Raw genomic sequence first — 19,510 nt, 5'->3', positions numbered from 1 at the left:
CCAATATTTTTTTTCTCCCTTAAAAAAGCAATATTAAAAAATATAAAGTATATTATTTAAAAATTATTTTCTATAATTTATCCTATATTTTGATTTATAAATCTAGGTGCAGCATCTTAGAATTTAGATAAACTTACTAACTGACCTTGGGTAAGTTTGTATGCCTCTGTAAGATTCAATTTCCCCATTTATGTACTGGAGTTAATATTGATATTTACCTAATACAGATATTGTGAGGTTTACTTGATAGGATGCTATGAAGGAGGTCCTCTATGTAGGCTAGAATCTGACACATCTCTGTCTCTCTCTCTGTCTCTCTCTCACTCACACACACTCCAGAAATACAGAGAACAGAGACCACAATTGTCCATTATAGCATGAATCATTCATGCAAAAGAAACGTGCATTCCTGCCTCTAGGGGGCATTGCCATTTTCATTTAAAAAATTCAGGTGTTTTGTTTTTGAAGCTTCTTTTCTTAGTGATTTTAAAATCTAGAGCAATGGATTGTAAACTGGTTTTTTTAGTCATGGGCTCCTTTGAGCATATTATAAAAGTTATGGGCTCTTTCTCCAGGAAAATGCATACGCACGTACAGAACGCTCCCAGGCCCTCCGAAGCCCAGCCCACGAGCGCCTGGTTAAGAAGCGCTGGTCTCCAGGCTGGTGAATATGTTCTGCCTACACTGCTGCTCAGCACCAAACAAGTTGCCCTCTCGTGACCTGATACTGAAATGCACATTTGGAATGAGGCAGTCACATGTCCTTGGGGTTTGGTGAAGAAATGCAGGCTGGGAGGCTACCAGAAGGTTCCTCCTATTGCAACGAAGGCTTCGCATAGCACATCAAGGCCTTCTGCTTGTGATTCCTCCTTATTCTTGTAGCACGTACAACAAGCTGTCACGTGAAAGGCACAGAAGCTTGTCTTAATCTGAGCAAATCAGCAGCTTTCAGAAACTGCAGGAAAATGAAGCATCAGAGGAAGTGGAAATTGCCCCTAATGACAGCTCAGAAAATGGGGCTGATTAGGCAACTGTGTGTCCCTGCGTTACAGCGGATAGCAGGAGTCACGATCGCCAATTACTGTCTTCAGCCTTCCAGGAGCACCCTGTTCACCTGTTTGGCAGTTGAACTCAATAGATATTGGAATGGATTTTAAAGCCAGGCACTCCTGGATTTAAATCCTGGCTTTCCTTGCTGTAAAAATTTGTGGAGGTTGCTCAGCTTCTCTGAACCTTGCTTTCCTCATCTGTCAAATGCAGATAAGAAGGGTATCTACCTCATGGGATTATGGAAGTTAAACAAGATAAGGCATGTAAGGTGCTCAGCGCCCTGCCCAGTCTGTAGGAGGCCCTCAGCAATACAGCTTCGAGTATGCACTGTAGCCGAGGGGGTAACAGCAGACATTGGACTCAGGGAAACCTGGCTCCACCAATCGCCTGTTTAACTTTGTGCAGACTGCCTGACCTCTCCAAATGTCTGCTTCTTCAACTGAAGCATAATACCTATTTCAAAAGGCAGTTCAACGTGCTCAGTGCCTGGTACATATTAAACACTGAGTAATGACGGCGATTAGGATGATAATAGTAATAACAACAGTTAATAGTTGCAAAGCCCTTACTAAATGCCAGGAACTACTCTAAGCACTTTACATGTATCACCTCATTTAATCTTTGCAACAATGAGATAGGTCCGATATCATCTCCACTTTACACATGCAGACTGCAGAGCTCAAATTAATGGTCCAAGTTCACGGAACTGGTAAGGATTTAAACTGGTCAGGTTCTGAGTCCATGCCCTTAACTACTGTGCTTTCCTCATGATAATGCGTCAAAATCAGTCCTTTTAAACAGCCATTCAAGGTCATATCAAGGACACGGACCCACTTCAGTAAGGTCAGAGGCATTTTCCATTTCTGGCTGGATGCCCTCGCCTGCCCCCATCAGTTTCCATGGCACGCAGGGGCACCCAGGCCCCAAAGCAGGCAGAGTGCTAGGGCGAGCTGTGAGACCAAGACCGCCTTCTCCAAATCCCCTTGACTCCACCCAGCTCAGTCTGCCAATGGCTGTGAAGGCTCTACTGTGAGAGGGGCAGCCCCTCCGCATCACCACAGGGACAGACAGTGTTTGGGGTTTGCTTGATGGTTACAAAAGGGCAGAAGAATTTCCCCGCATGCTTGTTTTGCTGCTTCACAGCAGCTCAGGCAGGCTCCAGCGACAATCGTGTGATTGGGGAACTCAGGCTCATGGTAGACCCATGGCCTTTTCTCCTCTAAGAACAAGGTTCCCATAGCCACAGTTCACAGGAAGACAAGAGGAACACCAGGGACAGGTGGCCGACATTCTGACACCATGAAAAGGCTGTTAATTGAATATAGCCAAATTATGTTAACGGCGAGGGGTCAAAGAAGGGAACCAGTAAAGGAGAGAGGGGAGAAACCAGTCCAGCCTTTCTGGTCAGTTGGCACAGTGGCAGCACCTAGGAATGGCTTTATGTGGGGGGTTTAGCCCCTCTGATCTCCATCAGTGCTCTTCCTTCTTGCAAATTTCCCCAAATAAACATGCAGTCTAAGTTTCAGAGTGTGCCCCAGTCCCCCTTTTATGAAGACTGCTGCCCCAAGCTCCCCCTACATAGAAATGTGGGCCCCATCACAGCAGCTCGGCCTTCTGTGGTTCAGGGGGAGCACAGAAGTCCTGTGTTTGCAGGTGCAGTCGGAGGCTGGGAGCCTCACGTGCGGGGCCAGCCTTCTAGATGTCACCCTCTGCACCATGTGACTGTTATCCTCTCTGGGATGTGTGTTCTGCAGTCCCTACATTCTACTTGTTCTTTGCATCTGGCCTGCCCCAGAGGGTCAATTCCACAAACCACAAATTTAGGAGCTCTGTCCTGGGGAGAATTCTGGAATGGAGACCTGAAAGGGAGGAGGAAGCATGCCCACCAGGAGCCAGACACAGATATATTCAAATACAAGTCTTTCTCAGCCACCTGCCAGGCTTCTCTGACCGAGTTACAAGGCTGGTGTCTCAGCGAACTTCCCAAGCTTCTGGGGACTGAGCACCTGGACCGCAGCGAGCAGAATCTGTAAGGAGCTGTCCAGTGGCCTCTGGACTGTGGGTGATCTAGATGAAGATATAGAAGATATTCTTCTCCAACTAAGACAGCAGGAAAGTGAAACTGGGAGGCAGTCCCTCGGGCGGCAGAACCAGGAATCCAAAAGACAGTGCAGAGTGGAGGTAAAGCGCTGATGACGGCAAGGGGAGATTTATGGATAACAGCAACAGAAAAGGCCCTGCACTTGTGTCCCCAAAAAACAAAAACGAAAACGAAAAACAAAGGACACTGCCTAGGTTTAGATTGTAACGCTACACCTGGGCACAAAACAATCTTTTAAGATTCCACTTCCTCACTTATCCAATTAGGATAATATAGCCCCTGCTCATAAAGTTGTCATGAGGATTAAAACAGCTAATGGAGGCAAACTGCTTAGCACAGTGATGACAATGACCATGATGGTGATCCTGATGGTGACAGCTAATGATTAGACGGCTCCTGGAGAGCGCTTCACACCCAGGCAGTCTGGTTCTGGAGCCTGGGCCCCTAACCGTCCTGTTATACTAATTCCCATAAATGTTAAGTCTAATGACTGCAATTATTACTGACTAGGGAGATGTGGCTGAGCCCCAGCATGTGTGAAAATGACTTTAAGGATGTGGTTGGCAGTCGGTTCAATAGGAGTCATGTAGAATGTAATGAGGTGGAGACAGTTTTCGGTTGCTTTTTTCAGTACCGGCATCACAGGCAGTGAGACACGCAGAAGCGGGATCAGAGAAGAACCAGATGGTCAATTCATGGCATAAGAAGAATAGTCAAGGACCTGGGGAGGTGCTGCCCAAAGAAGAAAAGACTTGGGGGTCATGGTAGCTGCCTTCGACGGCCTGGAGCCTACTCTGCTGGGATCCAAGAACTAGCCCAAGTGGGGCTCAGCTCTAGGTAGACAGATTTCAGTTCAACATCAGAAAGGCATTTCTGATGAGCTTCGTGTCTGAGAGGCACCGGAGTGCCGACAGGGCCCACCGTTCTGGGATTCAAATACTGGACAAGTGGGTGGTGGTTGGAGAAGATAAGGTCCTTTCCAACTGTGACATTCCAGGGCTTAGGGCCACTGGCTCATGGGACAAACATAATGAAGCAGGTTGTTCCCTTGAGGGACACACCATAATATTTGGTTATTTCATTCCTCCCTCTTTTTTAAGTCATATTTCTAGCTTGTCTTATCTATGGAGGCCATTGGCTGAGAGCAGCTCTTTGCAGAATGACCCACAGACAATGGCTTTTGATAAGAGAGGGTCAGAGTTGGGTGTGTGAAGTGTGGAGCGGGGGAGAGAAATAAAGGTAGTTAAAGGGGCAGGAGGAGGAAACGGTTGTTGAGGAGGGGAGCAAATGGGGACAAATAGGTGCCAAAAGGAAAAAGCAAAAAGGGTCACGTGAGGCTAGACGGAGCTTTGTAGAGCCTTTTAAATAGCTACTCAAGCCCAGCCAGTGTTGCTCAGCAGTTGAGCATCGACCTAGGATCCAGGAGATCGGGGTTTGATTCCCAGTCAGGGTGCATGTCTGGGTTGCGGGCTCAATCCCTAGTAGGGGACGTGCGGGAGGCAGCCGATCAATGATTCTCTCATCACTGATGTTTCTATCTCCCTCTCCCTTCCTCTCTGTGAAATCAATAAAAATATTTAATAAATAAGTAAATAAATAAATAGCTACCCAAAGTGTGGATCCAGCACCACATCCCCTAGGGATCCTTACAAACATGAACCCAAAGGCTCCACCCCAGGCCAACTGAGCCAGAGTCTGCATATTAACAAGTTCCCAGGTGATCTGTGTGCACATTACAGGCAAAAGGCACTGATGTGGAGTCATCTAAGGGAGACCCAGGCTCAGATGTGCAATGCATTCATCTCAGCAAAGAAAGGGAGGGGAGGGATGCTGGGGCAATGGGAAGAGCACTGGAGCCTGGTCTCCATGGGGACGGCCCAGCTGTGCTTCCAGCCCAGCTGTTCCAATTATGTTTCCTATCTAGTCAGGTTCAGAACAGCCGGGCAAATCTGCACAAGGAAGCCAGAGTAATGGGGCTCGCGGCCACAGGTAGTCATCTGACACCTAATTAAGCCATCTTGGTTAAATCACCTCTAGGATGACTGTTATTATTTTAGGAAATAACATAAAGAGAATGATAATTAAAAGTAACACCCTGGGTGGGAATTTTGACTTCATTCCAGTGGTTGGCAAGTGAAGCACCTTGGGATTTTTGGTGAAGTAACATTTCTATAAATGTTCACAGATCACACAGCGTCAAAGCTTGTCTCTGCTGCAGTTTTCCCCTTCCTCTGCTGAGGCTTTCTGGGTCTGCCGCTTTATTCTACTGCTGGTTTTTTTTTCCTTTCCACTGAGTATTTTCTGATTTTACTTTGACTTGCAGTGGGGGAGGGAGTGCTAAACCCAGTTACTTGGTGTTTTCAGGTGAGGAGACAATTTTACTTCACAGTTGGGCAGAAAATTTTCATGCAGGAAATTTTTCCAGCCTAGACCCCCATCAAGATGGCACCCAGGGATTTGCAGCCATCTGAAAGTTGTACCCACGGTCTGTCTGCAGCCTTCCTGTTAGAGCTGCCCTCCTCCTGAGTGCCGCCCTGTCCTCCAGGTCCGCAGGGCCCCCCGCCATGGCACCCATCGGGTCCCTCATGTCCTTCACTACCTGCCACTTGGTTAGTGACACTCTCATTGACTCACCTTACACCCTGTTCTGCTACCCCTCCCACCTGACGAAACCCCAACTTTGGATCATCCCACAATCCACCTTCTCAGCTCCTCACTCCATGCTGCTGGGAGAAACTGGAGAAAACCCACGGGAGCACCAACTGAGGCCACAGCCAACCAGGGTCTCGTTCCTCACCTGGATTCTCGGTACCATCACACAAACATTTCACTTGCCCTCAGCCAGCCCTAAAAAACCTCTTCCTTGGTCCTACATCTCCACCTTATGGAGGCACCTTCTCTTGTAACTTTCACAAAAATTTTAAAAAATATATGTTTTTATTGATTTCAGAGAGGGGAAGGGAGAGAGAAAGAGAGACAGAAACATCAGTGAGAGAGAAGCATGACCAGCTGCCTCCTGCACGCCCCCTTCTGGGGATTAAGCCTGCAACCCTGGCAGGTGCACTGACCGGGAATCGAACCGGTGACCTCTTGATGCACAGGACTACCCTCAGCCAACTGAGCCACACTGCCTGGGCCCTTTCACAAGGTTTTGAAAGCATATTCAATGCCAGTGGCTTTTAGATGTGCAGGTTCCCGGGCCCTGTGCTAAAGCAAATGAATCAGAATCACCGGGGTGGGGCCTGGGTTTCTGTGTCCAAGAAAGTCGCCTTGGCTCAGAACTGCTCATCAGCTGCACTCCCTCCCTCCCCCTCCTCACTTTCAGTTACTCCTCCAACTGTCACAGTCTGCCACCAGCCCGCTCTGTGAAATGGGGTCCGCGGGAAGAGCCGCGATAGCACATGTGCTCCCTGTTTTGGCCTCTGTGGGATAGTGATGTTCTTGGTCACTCCTAGACTTCTGGCCACCCTTTCTCTCTCTTTGCCTTTTCCTCTGACCATTTCCTTTGGCACCTTTAATGTGAGCCTTTCTTGCACCTTACATACTGCTGGTGGTTTTCTTGGGTTCCCCTGGGTGGGATCCTCAGACCACTTATTGCTCTTTTCAACGTAAGGCCCCTCCCTGGAAAGTCCACATGGCTTCCCCTACAAAGTACATGTTGATCTCATTTCTCTCCTAACATTGTGTCCATCTGTCCAGTTGTTGGCTGGACATCACCTGGATGCCCCACAGGCACCTTAATCTCAAATATTTTCCACACCAAACCCCTAGCTCCCCCAGTCCCTCCCTGCCCCATCTTCCTCCTCTGTTTATGACTCACTTAGTATCTCCATTTCTACTGCCCAAGAGCTCCCCAAGAAACCTAGGAGTCACCATACAGCCACACTGTTCCTTCGTCTACTGCATTCAATTCAGGCCTCCTGATTTTACCTCTTAAATACTGTTATAAAACTATGTTTTTTCTATCTTCCCTCTAGTTTAGGTCCTCAGCTCTTGCTTGGACTACTAAAATAGCCTCTTCACTGGCCTTCAGTCAAGCCCTAGCTCCAACAGTTGCTGAGCAGTATTTTTAAAACGCCAGTCTTGCTAGGGCAATCCCCTGGCTTGAAACACTTCAAAGCACTCCATGATGTAAAGATAAGTCCCAGCTCCTTGGATGGCATAGAAGGTCCACCATGAATGCATTCAACTGCAGGGCTGAGACCAGGGTGCAAGTGAGGACCTAGGGTGCAAAATTTAAGGACACACTCTCAGGTGCTGACCCAGCAGGTACACAACCCTGAGAGTGAGTGCTGCCTTAAATTTTGCACCCTAGGTGTTGCATGTCTCACCCTAGCCACCACCCTGCCCAACTGCTTCTCTACCTTTTTGGCTCAACAGCCCACCCCCACTCCCACATTCTGTGCTTTAGTAATTTCACTCTCCTTGTTGCTAGATCTTTACAGACACTAAGAACTGTCTTGCAGCTCAGGGTAATCTCGAGAAAACCTCCTCTACCCTTGCCTCTGTGCTTCCTTAGTCCCCTGGGCATTATCTCTATCACTGTCCTGACCACATTGGATAGTCTTCTTCTTCTTCTTCTTTTTTTTTTTTTTTTTTAATGTATCTTTATTGATTTCAGAGAGAGGAAGGGAGAAGAAGAGAGATAGAAACATCATTGATTGGCTGCCTCCTGCATGCACTCCACTGGGGATCAAGTCCACAACCTGGGCATGTGCCCTGACCAGGAATTGAACCTTGATCTCTTGGATCCTAGGTCGACGCTCAACTGCTGAGACACACCCGGCTGGGCTGGATGGTCTTTTAGTGAGGTCTGGGCACATGAGAAGCTTCTCAAGTGCAGAGATAGTGTTCAGTCATCTATGCCCAGTGCCCGGGGCAGCATGTAGCAACCAGTATCTGCTCCACAAGTGTTAGCTGAACTGTATGCAAGTCTGTTCCGAGAACTCACTTGAGTCAGCCTTCCAGCCCACAGTGCAAAGCCCACAGTTACCTCTCAGCCCCTTCACAATGACCTCTAATGACCCCTAAGGATAGCTGTGCAGCAGGTATGAACTAGGGCCAGCTCCTGTCCAGGCAGGGGCAAGAGGTTGTTAAACCATCAGCTCTCCAAGGGTGGTAGTTAGAGCTCCAGCAAATAACTCTCCTGACACATTTACTTGATGTTAGTCTAAAATGTTCATAGCAATTACACAATGCCTGGCCAAGTGCTAATTTCTGAGCTAGCTTCTTGCCAAATTTCCACCATGCTGGCTCATGCCTGCCAATCTTGCAGCAGTGATGTGTTTTCTAGCAGGGAACACAAGGAGCTTTGGGAGTTATTCTGGGCCCTCATAAAACTCTTCTTGGGATTTTTATAGAGTGATTCAGTAATACACCCCCTTGGAGAGTATCGCTGCTACCGGGAGAAGTCCTTAAAGTTTCTGTATTGACTTCCTTGAACACTGTTGAGGAGGGACCTGTCAGAGAAGAAACAATTCTAGGGTAAATATTTGCCATACGACCCAATATCATGATTCCCCCCCTTTTTAATGTTATTCAAGCCTTTTCTTAACTCTGGCTTTATTTCTCTGAGGACAAGACCTGTGCTATGTACATGGCTATATGTTCTCCATATTTTTTCACTCAACATTGCTTCCTCAGGGCTGGCATAGTACGTGGCACATAGGAGGCACTTGATATCAGCTGGTGATGGAGAATGGGAAAAGGAGAAACGGGGAGTGGGCCTGGAGCTAGAGGAAATTGTCTGCAGAAGTGCAGAGCTAAGAGTGAAACCAGAACACCAGGCCCTAGCTTTCCATCTGCACGGAGGTCCCAGCACGCCTGCCGGCTCCTACACTCAACAGATTGACAGCCAGGCCTGCACTCCGGACTGCACCAGGGCTGGTGGATACCAGAAAGCAATTTCACTCATCTGATCAAGCAGAAACAGAAAAGCTGGCCCTCCAACCCAGAGTCCCGGCTGCTGTTGCTCCTCTGGGGAAAACCTGGGGAGGTTACTTTTTTCTTCGGTGCATCATCTTTCTCCTGTAGCTAGCCTTCCAGCTCCCTTCAGGAAATCTAATTGTGATTAACAACAACAAAAACATTTTTAAAAAAAACCATTCTGAAGATTATAAAAAGGAAAACAAACTATTGCTATTTGCAAAAACGATGACATTTATGTATAATAATACATAGCAGGAAAATCATAAACTATCGTTACCTTGAGGGAAGTAAAAAGACCAGACAACCCCTCTGTGGACTCAGATGACACAACCAACTCACACAGGTTTGACACAGAATTTCAGGGGCTCATGAGTCCCTTGAAGTTCTTCATCATCTTCCCAGACATACAAGCACAGGCCCTGGTTGAGAAGATCTGGGCTAGAGGTTCCATGTGGTCTCTGAGTCAGTGTTAGAAACTGACGGGACCTCAGAGTTCAACTCATCTAATGAGATTTCACACATGAGGTTATGAGGCCCGAAGAGTTTTCATCCAAGGGCGTAGTTGGTGGGCTGCAGAACTGAGACCTGCAGGCATCCAGGTTTTCTGAATCCCAGTTATCTCACGGTATTGCTTTAATGTATTATGTAGAAAACAAATGTAAAGAAGGGAGGGGAGTGGAGAGAGACTGACTGTGAGGGGAAAGAAAGGACTGGACTGTACAGGCTAGCTATTACTTGTTTTCATTTTTGTGTTTAGTGTCGACTGGTTTTCTAGCTTCGAGCCAGACAGACCAAGCGGGAGGCTCTCTGCTGGCTCCCTGCTCTGGCTCTGTAACTGAATCCTGACAGATCATCTGAGGTAGACTTGGGGAGGGGAAGACCAGGGAGCTCTGGCACAAGGTGAGCTCCAAACAGCTATGTCATCACAAAACCCCAGCACCAAAAAACCTACTGAGCCCAGGAAGTGGGGGAAGATTTCTAAGGAGAAAGTACAGGCCTTGAAGAAAGAGTAAGGGTTTATGCATCAAAGAAGGGGGTACTGCCCAGATGGCGTGGCTCAGCAGTTGAGCATCGACTGAGGATCCAGGAGATCACAGTTCAATTCCCGGTCAGGGCACATGCCCGGGCTGCAGCCTCGATCCTCAGTGGGGGGCGTGCAGGAGGCAGCCGATCAATGACTCTCTCATCATTGATGTTTCTCTCTCTCTCTCTCCCTCCCCCTTCCTCTCTCTGAAATCAGTAAAGATATATATTTTTAAAAAACCCAAAAAAACACAGGGGTTTACTGGGTGGTCCCTGTACGTGGGAGGGGACCCTGAATCAGGGTGGGGTGTGAGTGAGGCACCGTGGGACATGGGCCTAGAGGCAGCTGGTATCTGACCTGGGAGCCATCTTAGGGATTTTTTAAGCTCGAGAGTGTCAAAGTGAGATTTGCATTTTTGATAGATACCTTTAGTAACCCGATGGAAGGTAGTGCTAAAGATATACCCCTCCAATTAGAGAGCTATCGTCCAGATTCATTTGTTCACCCACTGATCCCAATTTATGAAGCTCATAAGAGAAGCCAGGCACTGACCTAGACAAGAAGAGCCTAAACCAGGACAGTGATGATGAACATGGAGCCATATCATCAAGAATACACACCGAGGAAGCAGATTTGAGAAACACTCGGAAGTTAATAATCAGCAGGACCTGATGACTAAGAGTCCTGGGTGGGGAAGGGGTGAGGTTGAAAAGAAAAGAGGAAGCACATTGATGGAAAGTTGAAACAAATATGTCCAAAATTTTAGAATCATATGAAGCCTGAAGAAATTTTCTGGAAGAAGCTCCAGAAAGATCAAAACATATAGATCAAAACAGTCTTCATCTGTGCTGTCTTTGAACCAGGAGACTACTTTGGAATTTGTTATTTCTTCAGGGCAGAGACTCACACCTGCCCTAGGGAAGTAATTATAAAATTGACTGAACTGTACGCTGAACCCAAAGAGGTTGAAATAAAATACGCAGATCTGGCCGGGTCTCTCCCCACAGCCTGTGGTGAGCCTTTCCTACCAGAATTCTAATTTTGTCAAAATGGGGTTGCTTTCATGCAATTTTAAAACAAGCTTTCAAAAACGGAAAGCAGCAAGAATAGCAAGTGGACATAGATGGGTTGGGGGAAAAACTGGGTTGGGTTAAGTTTTATAAAAAGAAAAGGTATCTTTTCTCACGAAAAATAATAAGATGGGATTTTTCTACTGTTACTTTAAGAGGCAAAGGACCTAGTCAAAGCATTCTTTTTTTTCTTAATTCCTTATCTGCAAATAAAGAGCAGCAAAATTAAAAGAAAAAAAAGCTATGTGCTGTAAATGCCTTTAAGACACACGTTTAGTTCCACACGGTACTGTCTTGCTGGGCGGGTTGCCCAGGTCGCCTCTAGGTCCCACAGTTGCGTAAGGCGAAGGGGTGAAACGTATCTTTACCACCCTGGGGGGAATTCGTCCCTGAGAAACAGGATTGCATTTTCTCACCGGCTCACATTTAGCTGGCTTATTACCTGAGCAGGGCACCAGGGAACCGGTTCCCTTGTTGCCACAGGCAGGACACTAGACTCGGGTCCCGAAGCTAAATTCTTGACACGGCAGCACAGTGCTCTGGCCCTGGAGGGCCCTCGCCCTCGGGACATCCCTCACATTCCTGTCCTTTCTGGTAAACGGTTTCCAGGAGTTCCACCTCCGGGAAACTATAGGGACAGCCCTGAGGACAACCTAAGTAGTAGCAAATGTTTTATGGTCTGCAATTGTTTTTTAAGTAAAGAAAACAACTGCTTGGAAGAAGCAAAGCTAAACTAACTGCTGACATGCAAACCCAGCCTGAGAGCTCAGCGGCAAACCTTGCTCCTGGTTTGCAGGTAAAAAGAGCTCTCAGCCTTGCAGGGCGAGGCCTTCTGTTGGTGCGGCCTCCGCACAGCCAAGAGGCCCCTGTGAGCAGGGACCTCGTGCCCAAAACGCCCCTGCGACTCCAAGGTGCCTGGAATTTCACCTAGAGCAATAGCTTCAGGAGCTAGCTGATGGATTCTGCTCTTTTACTCAAACTATTTCTTCCTCCCCCCTCCCCCCCCCCAGAAGAAAATCAAAGATGCTGGAGCCTTCCAGCCTAACAACACAGGGCTTGTTCACCTGTGTTAGGAAGCCCAGGGTAAGGATCCCGATGGGGCTGTAAGTGTAAGACGGGGGGATTCTATCCTACGTGCTTGCTTTGGCTCCTGAAACTTGTATCCCAGCATATTCCTTTCCTCTCCCTGTAATAACATCCAGTCAATGAGCCGGTGACAAACAAAACGAGGCCAGGACTTCTTCCCTCCCCCAAACACACACTGCGGAAGGGCCCTTGGTACTGAGTGCCTTGGCCACAGACGGGCAGCTACTATAAAATAAGGGGTGCTGCTCTCTCCTGACAGTGGGTTTTCCCATCACCTGAAAAATCATTTACCGAGTGTCTGTAACCAAGGTGAAAAACACCCCCAAAGTTTAGATCTGCATCAGCATTTTCCCCAGGAACTACTCAGGTTAGAGTGTTTATGAAGGGCAAACAGAAAAGAAGGAGTTGAAAAACTTAAGTATAAATTAATAGCCACAGAAAGCAGGGGCCTGGGACTATTAAACATCTTCATATCACAAACTTAGAAGCCAGTCAAGGAGACGTGGCAGAAAGTCCACAGGAGGCTGACCAAATGGTGCTAAGAAATTGCAATTTGTCAGATTATACATTTGAGACAAGCCCATAAGTATTCAAGGGATGATTTGACAAAAAGCCTCTGGGTTAGAACGTGGCCCTGAGCGTCCCGCAAACCCACCGCGATGCCCTCCAACCCGCCGCGATGCCCTCCAAACCCGCCGCCGCGATGCCCTCCAAACCCGCCGCGATGCCCTCCAAACCCGCCGCGATGCCCTCCAACCCGCCGCGATGCCCTCCAAACCCGCCGCGATGCCCTCCAACCCGCCGCGATGCCCTCCAACCCGCCGCGATGCCCTCCAACCCGCCGCGATGCGCCTGTAAGAGGCTCTCAGGCGCCTCAGCTGCTCTCCGCTCTTGTGACGCTGGCTGTAGGTGAGGAGCCCTTGGCTTCCTTTTTGGTACAACGATGAAAAGAGACTTTTCTCTCTAGGAGCTCCAAGTAAAAATAACGAGGATTTTTATGACCTTAGGATTTGGGGTAGAAAGCAAAAGATGGGGATGGTGGGCAAAGTAACTGATTTATGGAGTAAAAGCCATTCACATGCCAGGAGACCAAAATTTATTGCCAACCTCTACCACTTAGTGACTTTCCTGAGAGGGTTCTGATGAACTTAAGGGTGTTGGAAATAGTAAAATTTTCTACTAAGAGCCTCTTAGAATCACAGAATGTAAGAGCTACAAGTGATCTTACAAATTATTCGTTCCCAATCCTGAGTGTGTGATAAAATTTTCACCGGTCCATGGAAAATGGAGATATATTTGGATAATCTATCACATTTCTTTAAAAAACAAGATGAATTCAATGTAAAGGATTGTTTTTTAGTCTGACATTGAATTTCCCCCACTTTTGTGGTATTAAAATATTCTTTCTTTTATGAAAAGATAGTGATTATAAATGGCAGTTTGGAATTTAAAAAAATAAATATAGTCTCTCTCTGTTTCTCATTATTAGCGCAATTAGTTTCTTAAAAATGTATTGAAATATAACGTACATACATCCCAATTAGTTCTAATAGTCCTATATATAGGATAGCTTTCTAACTTGGCAAAAGGAAAAGTCAGGCAACCCCAGAGAAGTCTCCTAAATTGTTTATTAAAGAAAATTTACTGGCCCATAAAATTGGATTGAGTTCAACATCCCTTCTCTTTGCAGAAAAGAAAGTGAGAGTGTAGAGAGGTTAAATGTTAAAGCATGATACATACACCAAAGGTCCCTGAGCTAGTTGACAGCAAAGCCAAGGCCAGAACTCTTGTCTCCCTGAGCCTGGAGCGCTTACATCCTACTCGACTTCCCAGGAGTTCCGTGCTGGTGGGGTATAGAATTTGACCCTAAAACCATGCACAGTGCAGCACTGAGATGAGCCCGATTATATGCAGTCTGTTCAACTGCATTATCTCATACAGTCATGGAAGTAATCTTTACACAGAATGAATTACGCATTTTTGGTGATTTTCGCCTAATCAAAACTCGAGAGGACAGCATAAGATTTTATACATATACACAAATAAATATGCACTTAGTTCATCGCCTCTGCCTGTAAGGTGCTTAGTTCATTTTCTTCTTTATCAGTTGCAAAACAGCTGCCGCCACTATTTTTTCCTTGCAGTTCACAAGGTACAGTTCGAATGCATTTATTCTGCATCTAGGACAAGTTGGGCCAGCTCACTCATGCCCATCTATTGAGCCATGTCAATATCAAAAGATGACAAATGTCACCAAGACAAATAAAAGCCTCTAAACCCAGCCCTGGAGCCAGGAAAACATTCGACACTGTGACGCCAAAATTTTAATCCATTTATCTTGATTTCACAGTCTTCTAATTAGTTTCATAGTCACTATATCTATGGGAGTTTCTAATGCCTACTGCTAACTGAAGTTGCTGTTTAATATGCAGGCTCACATTCTTACCTTTTCCCTCCTACCCGTTTTGATCTGGCAGCCATTAACACAATCCCATTGTTTTAAAGAGGCCAAAACAGAACAAAAGCCCTTACCTAAAGTATGGCAGGCGCCCAGTAAACTTAAAGCAATGTCTTGCTTAGTGCCCTGGACTTTTTTTTTTAATAATTTTAATTTCAAAAATAATATATTATTGTGTATCCTTCACCCACCTTCCTCTAATGTTAATATCTTACACGACATCTGCATTTGTCCTGCTCAAGGTACAACTCATCCAACCCTTCCCTTTTCTATCAAAAACCATGTGCTGTTCTATCAGTGCCCTGCATTTGTGAGGTAACGTTCAGGTAAACTGATCTCTGCTAAGGAGCTAACAAGTAACAGATTTACATTTTAGTAAAGAACTTCTGGAACCTAAGGCTTGGCTAGGATGACCAGGGGGCCCAATGTGTTGGGGACTGTCTCAGTTTATGCCTGTTGCCCTGGCTTAATTAGTAATAGTATCCCCTTTCCCTCTCAAAAGGGTCCTGGTTTGGCTGTTTAATTATATGGTCACCCAACTTTAACCAAAATAAATGACTAATCATGGTAATTATAAGCATTTTGGTAGGCCAACAGGGAAAATAAATTTAGGTAAGTGAAGTTTTGATGCTTCTCAAATTGCACCCCAGCTCTACATTCTTATAAAAAGTTAAAATTCACCAACCTGTAGGAATCAGGGTTTCATCCACAGGCAAAAAGGCATCAGCTTCTATAGTGACTTCATGGTCATATATGTTTGGGGTACCCTGGGGGGGGAAGAGATAGAGAAGAAAAGATTTAAAGCTTAGTCTTATTTCATACATTTGCTTTATAATTTCTCTCGCAGAAATGTTTTCAGGCATTGACAAAACGTTAGAAATCTCATGTGACCTGTGGTGATGGCTGATAATGTTCATTTAAGTGGGGTAGACAGGGCCTCAAATAGCAGCTGATAACGTTTGGAAGAAACTTTCGAGAGTGACCCCAGTATGCATGTTCTTTACTAAAGGAAATTGTAAAGGTGCAAAGTCAGGGAGATATCAGTGGTTTGAAAGCCTTTTGCATTTCAGCTTAGTAGCAGAGGGGTTTCTTCCACTCTCCTCACATGCCAGGCAAACAGAAGCGAGGGTCGGTGACCTGTAGCACACAGGGGCTGGACGGCCAAGGCCTCGCCTCCGGGCTCGCTAGAGGTGGGGCATTCACCTTTTCTGGCCCATTTTCCACCCAAATACTGCCTGCCACATGACAGAAGCCGGGGAGTCAGAACTGGGGTCCCTGCTTTTTAGAGTTTGTCTGTCTCCTCCATAAAGACGTACCCTGCTCTCCTGGGGGAGTCAAAGTCTCGTCAGTGGTCAGAGGCCTGGAGTCTAGTTTCAGCTCCCAATGAGTGGCCCCAGGGAAGTGACACAACCTCCTAGAATCTCATTTCCTTCAGGGTAAAACTGGGCTAATGAAGGCCCCAGCTTTTCCAGGGCTCTTCTGAAGAACAGCTTAGTAAAGATGTGTTGTGCTGCTTGTAAATTAAAAGATACACACGTATGTTTCTAATTAAAAGGATTCTTTTGATTAGTAACAGTTTATTTTAAACCTTCATGGCAGAAGATATGAAAGGGAAACCAGGTGAGGGCTTTTGCCTAGTGAGTAATAAAAAATAAGCTAAACCAGTGGTTCTCAAATGGGGACCATTTTGCCCCATGGGGGAAAAGATTTGACAATGTCTGGAGACATTTTTGATTGTCATGACTGGGGTGGCAATGTTAACAGCATCTAGTGGGAAGAGACCAGGGATTCTACTAAACACTCTGCAATGCACAGGGCAACCTCCCCACCCTGCAACAGGAATTATCTGGCCGAAATGTCAATAGTACCAAGACTGAGAAACCCTGAGCTAAGCGACGCAGAAGGTTCTGCTGGGTTCGAGAAGTCAGTAGAGAGACAGAGCACTATGGCTAATGGAAAACAAGGTTCTGTGGTCAGAAAGCCTCAGGTTCGCATAATCAAATTGGAAAGAGGCCAGTTTTAGAGACCTTCAGGATCTAAATAGATCTTCAGGACAGAAATAGTTTTAATTACACTGCTATGACGGTGTGTTTCTGGGGAGCATCTCTTGTATTCTCCCAGCGGGTGCATGCTGGGCAGGGGTAGGGGTGGGTGGCAGGTAAGGCTGGGCCAGGGGCTCTCCTCTGCTTGCGCTGTCTTAGCCACTTGTTTGGTCCCTGCTCTGGCCTGGGAAGGCAGGTCCAAGACGGGAGGGGTCTGCCGAGGGCAGCTCTAGACTAGAGGGGTCATCTGGGTGGCTCTCCCTCCTGCCATCCTCTCATGCCTCAGGGGCACTGCCAGCCCCAGAGAGGCCTCTGGGACTGAGGGGTGTCTTTTCCCTGTTGAGGGAAGAGAATTTGAGACTGTTTCCTTGGCTCTACCTGTTCAGTGCTCAGGTCAGGGTTAAGGAGCGTTCCATCGTATGAATACATCGCGACTTGTTCACCCATTCTCCTGCCGACGGGCTTCTGGGTCATTCCAGTGTTTTACTATTATGAATAAAGCTGCTTAGGAATTTCCTCTTTTCTTTCTTTCTTTCTTTCTTTCTTTCTTTCTTTCTTTCTTTCTTTCTTTCTTTCTTTCTTTCTTTCTTTCTTTCTTTCTTTCTTTCTTTCTTCTCTCTCTCTCTCTCTCTCTCTCTCTCTCTCTCTCTCTCTCTCTCTCTCTCTCTCTCTCTCTTTCTTTCTTTCTTTCATTTTTTTTAAGTACTAACACAGAAAGAAAATGATTCAATGTGAAATCACACACTGAATAAACTGATGAGCCTGAGATGTTAGGAAGGAGCCAGGGAGAAGGGAAAAAAACATTCATCAGGCCCCCGCTCTCCCAAGGGTTACTGGGTCGCTGAGCAGCACTAATTCCTTCATTAAAGGGAAGCGTGCTTCCTTTATGACTCTTCTGACCTGGAATAATGCAGTGATCTACTCCGGTGGAATATTACTGTTGGATTCATTTCCCTCCCAGGTGGATGAAAACTTGGCAAAGAATGCGAATTCACAAATGGAACTTGAGGTCCATCTCTGAACTCAGTGTTTGTTTTGGTGAACTTGGCTTGGCTGTTGCTAGTCTGTAACATTAATCATTTATAGAGCTCACTGTGGCCTGCATGGGTTTGACGGACCTTTTTGTGTATTGCCACTACCCTGTCTTAATTTAACTCTTATCGCCTCTAGCAGGATATAACAAGACACTATTGGTTACTACCCAAGCCATAGCAACTCCTTCACTAGCACCCTCCCTTCCCCCTGGGAGGAAATGACCTGCTGATTTATCACATGCTAGATTTTATATTCAGGGAAAGGACCCCCACCCTGGCCCCAGAGGGCAAATCTTGGTTGGTCTAAGCCAATCCCGGTGGTCTAATTCCCTTGCTGGTGATTGGGTTCAACGGGGCTTAGGACACACTTTTGCCAGAAAAAGTAGGGAAAGTCCGGAGTTTCTGGGTAAAGTTTTGCTTATTCTTAAAAATGGAAGATAAAAGATACGAAAAAAAGGAATGCCCCCAGGCAGGTGTGGCTCAGTGGTTGAGCATTGACCTATGATCCAAGAGACCGAGGTTTGATTCCCAGTTAGGGCACATGCCCTGGTTGGGGGCTTGATCCCTAGCAGGGGGCGTGCAGGAGGCAGCCGATCAATGACTCTCTCATTACTGATGTTTCTCTCTCTCTCTGAAATCAATCAAAACATATTTAAAAAAGAAAAGAAAAAGGAATAGGTCCTTTTTTGCCTCTAGATATGACTATATGAAGGGGTGATTTCTGGAGCTGTGGCAACCATCTTGTGACCATGAGGGGACAGCCTGAAGACAAAGGCCAAAGCACTGAAGAAGCCAAATGGAAAGACAGAACAATCTGGGTCCTTAATGACATACCTCCCCAGTTGTACTGGAGCCACAGTTACTGCTTTTTATCTCAAGTTCCACCAGGCCTGCTCTCATAGCTCTTTAGGTAAAGTTTCAATAAAAAAACGTGTTCTCCCAGTTTTATGTTAGGCAAAAGTAGGAACAGCAGAAAAAACAAACAAACAAACAAACAAAACCCCACAACTAACCCACAACCCACATAACTTTTCCATTCTTTGAAAAACCCAGTTCTCCCTCCGAGGCCTCCAACACTCAAACTTAGAAGTGATGAGTCAAAGCTTAGCCCCAAGTAGAACAAAAATAGTATTCAATTTAAAAAACAAACAAAAGAAGAAAATAATATAAGATGAACTGACTTAAATACCCTGTTTTGAGCCATTTCCCTGGGGAGGGTTTAAGACACATGATAATGCGTCTGTGGGTCTGGCAAGAGATGTTTTGAAAACGCAGAGGCCCCTTGACCGCAAGGCCTGGTGACTGACCATCCACTCTTACCTGAGTGCCCCAGAAGGCTGGCAACCCCTGCCCACCCTCAGCCTGAAGCTAGTGGCTGTGGAATGGAGCTGCACATACTAAGACTACATATAGAAGGGAGTTGACATTGACCATCCTCTGGGCGGGGTCTGTAATCTGGGAAACTATTCAGCCTCTGGAAAGAGATTCAGAAATACCTGTCACTTCAAGTCCCTTTAGGCTTGGAAAGGTGTAAAATTCCGGTCAGGAGGGTTCTCCTGCCAGGTGAATGGAAAGAGCCTCAGTGAACCTTACATTCCCATTAAGTCTCCTCCATTGGGACACATTGGCAGATGTAATTTTTCACAGTTAACTTCTCTTTCTATTTCTGAATCCATTCCTTTAGGCCACCCCTGATTATAAAATAGGATGTTCTAAG

General features: G+C 46.3%; 1 protein-coding gene across 1 annotated transcript in view; it reads right to left on the bottom strand.

Annotated features, from left to right (window-relative positions):
• The window catches only part of GALM (galactose mutarotase), a 41,078-nt gene that overhangs the window by 10,230 nt on the left and 11,338 nt on the right, over positions 1 to 19,510 (bottom strand). The window contains exon 4 of the mRNA XM_016218993.2: positions 15,403 to 15,484. Within this exon, the coding sequence (XP_016074479.2) occupies positions 15,403 to 15,484 (82 nt within the window). The remainder of the gene's footprint in view (positions 1 to 15,402; positions 15,485 to 19,510) is intronic.

Source organism: Miniopterus natalensis, chromosome 13, assembly GCF_054644295.1.
Source record: "Miniopterus natalensis isolate mMinNat1 chromosome 13, mMinNat1.hap1, whole genome shotgun sequence".
In the NCBI taxonomy this organism is placed as follows: domain Eukaryota; kingdom Metazoa; phylum Chordata; class Mammalia; order Chiroptera; family Miniopteridae; genus Miniopterus; species Miniopterus natalensis.
This window is presented reverse-complemented; position numbering and strand designations above follow the sequence as displayed.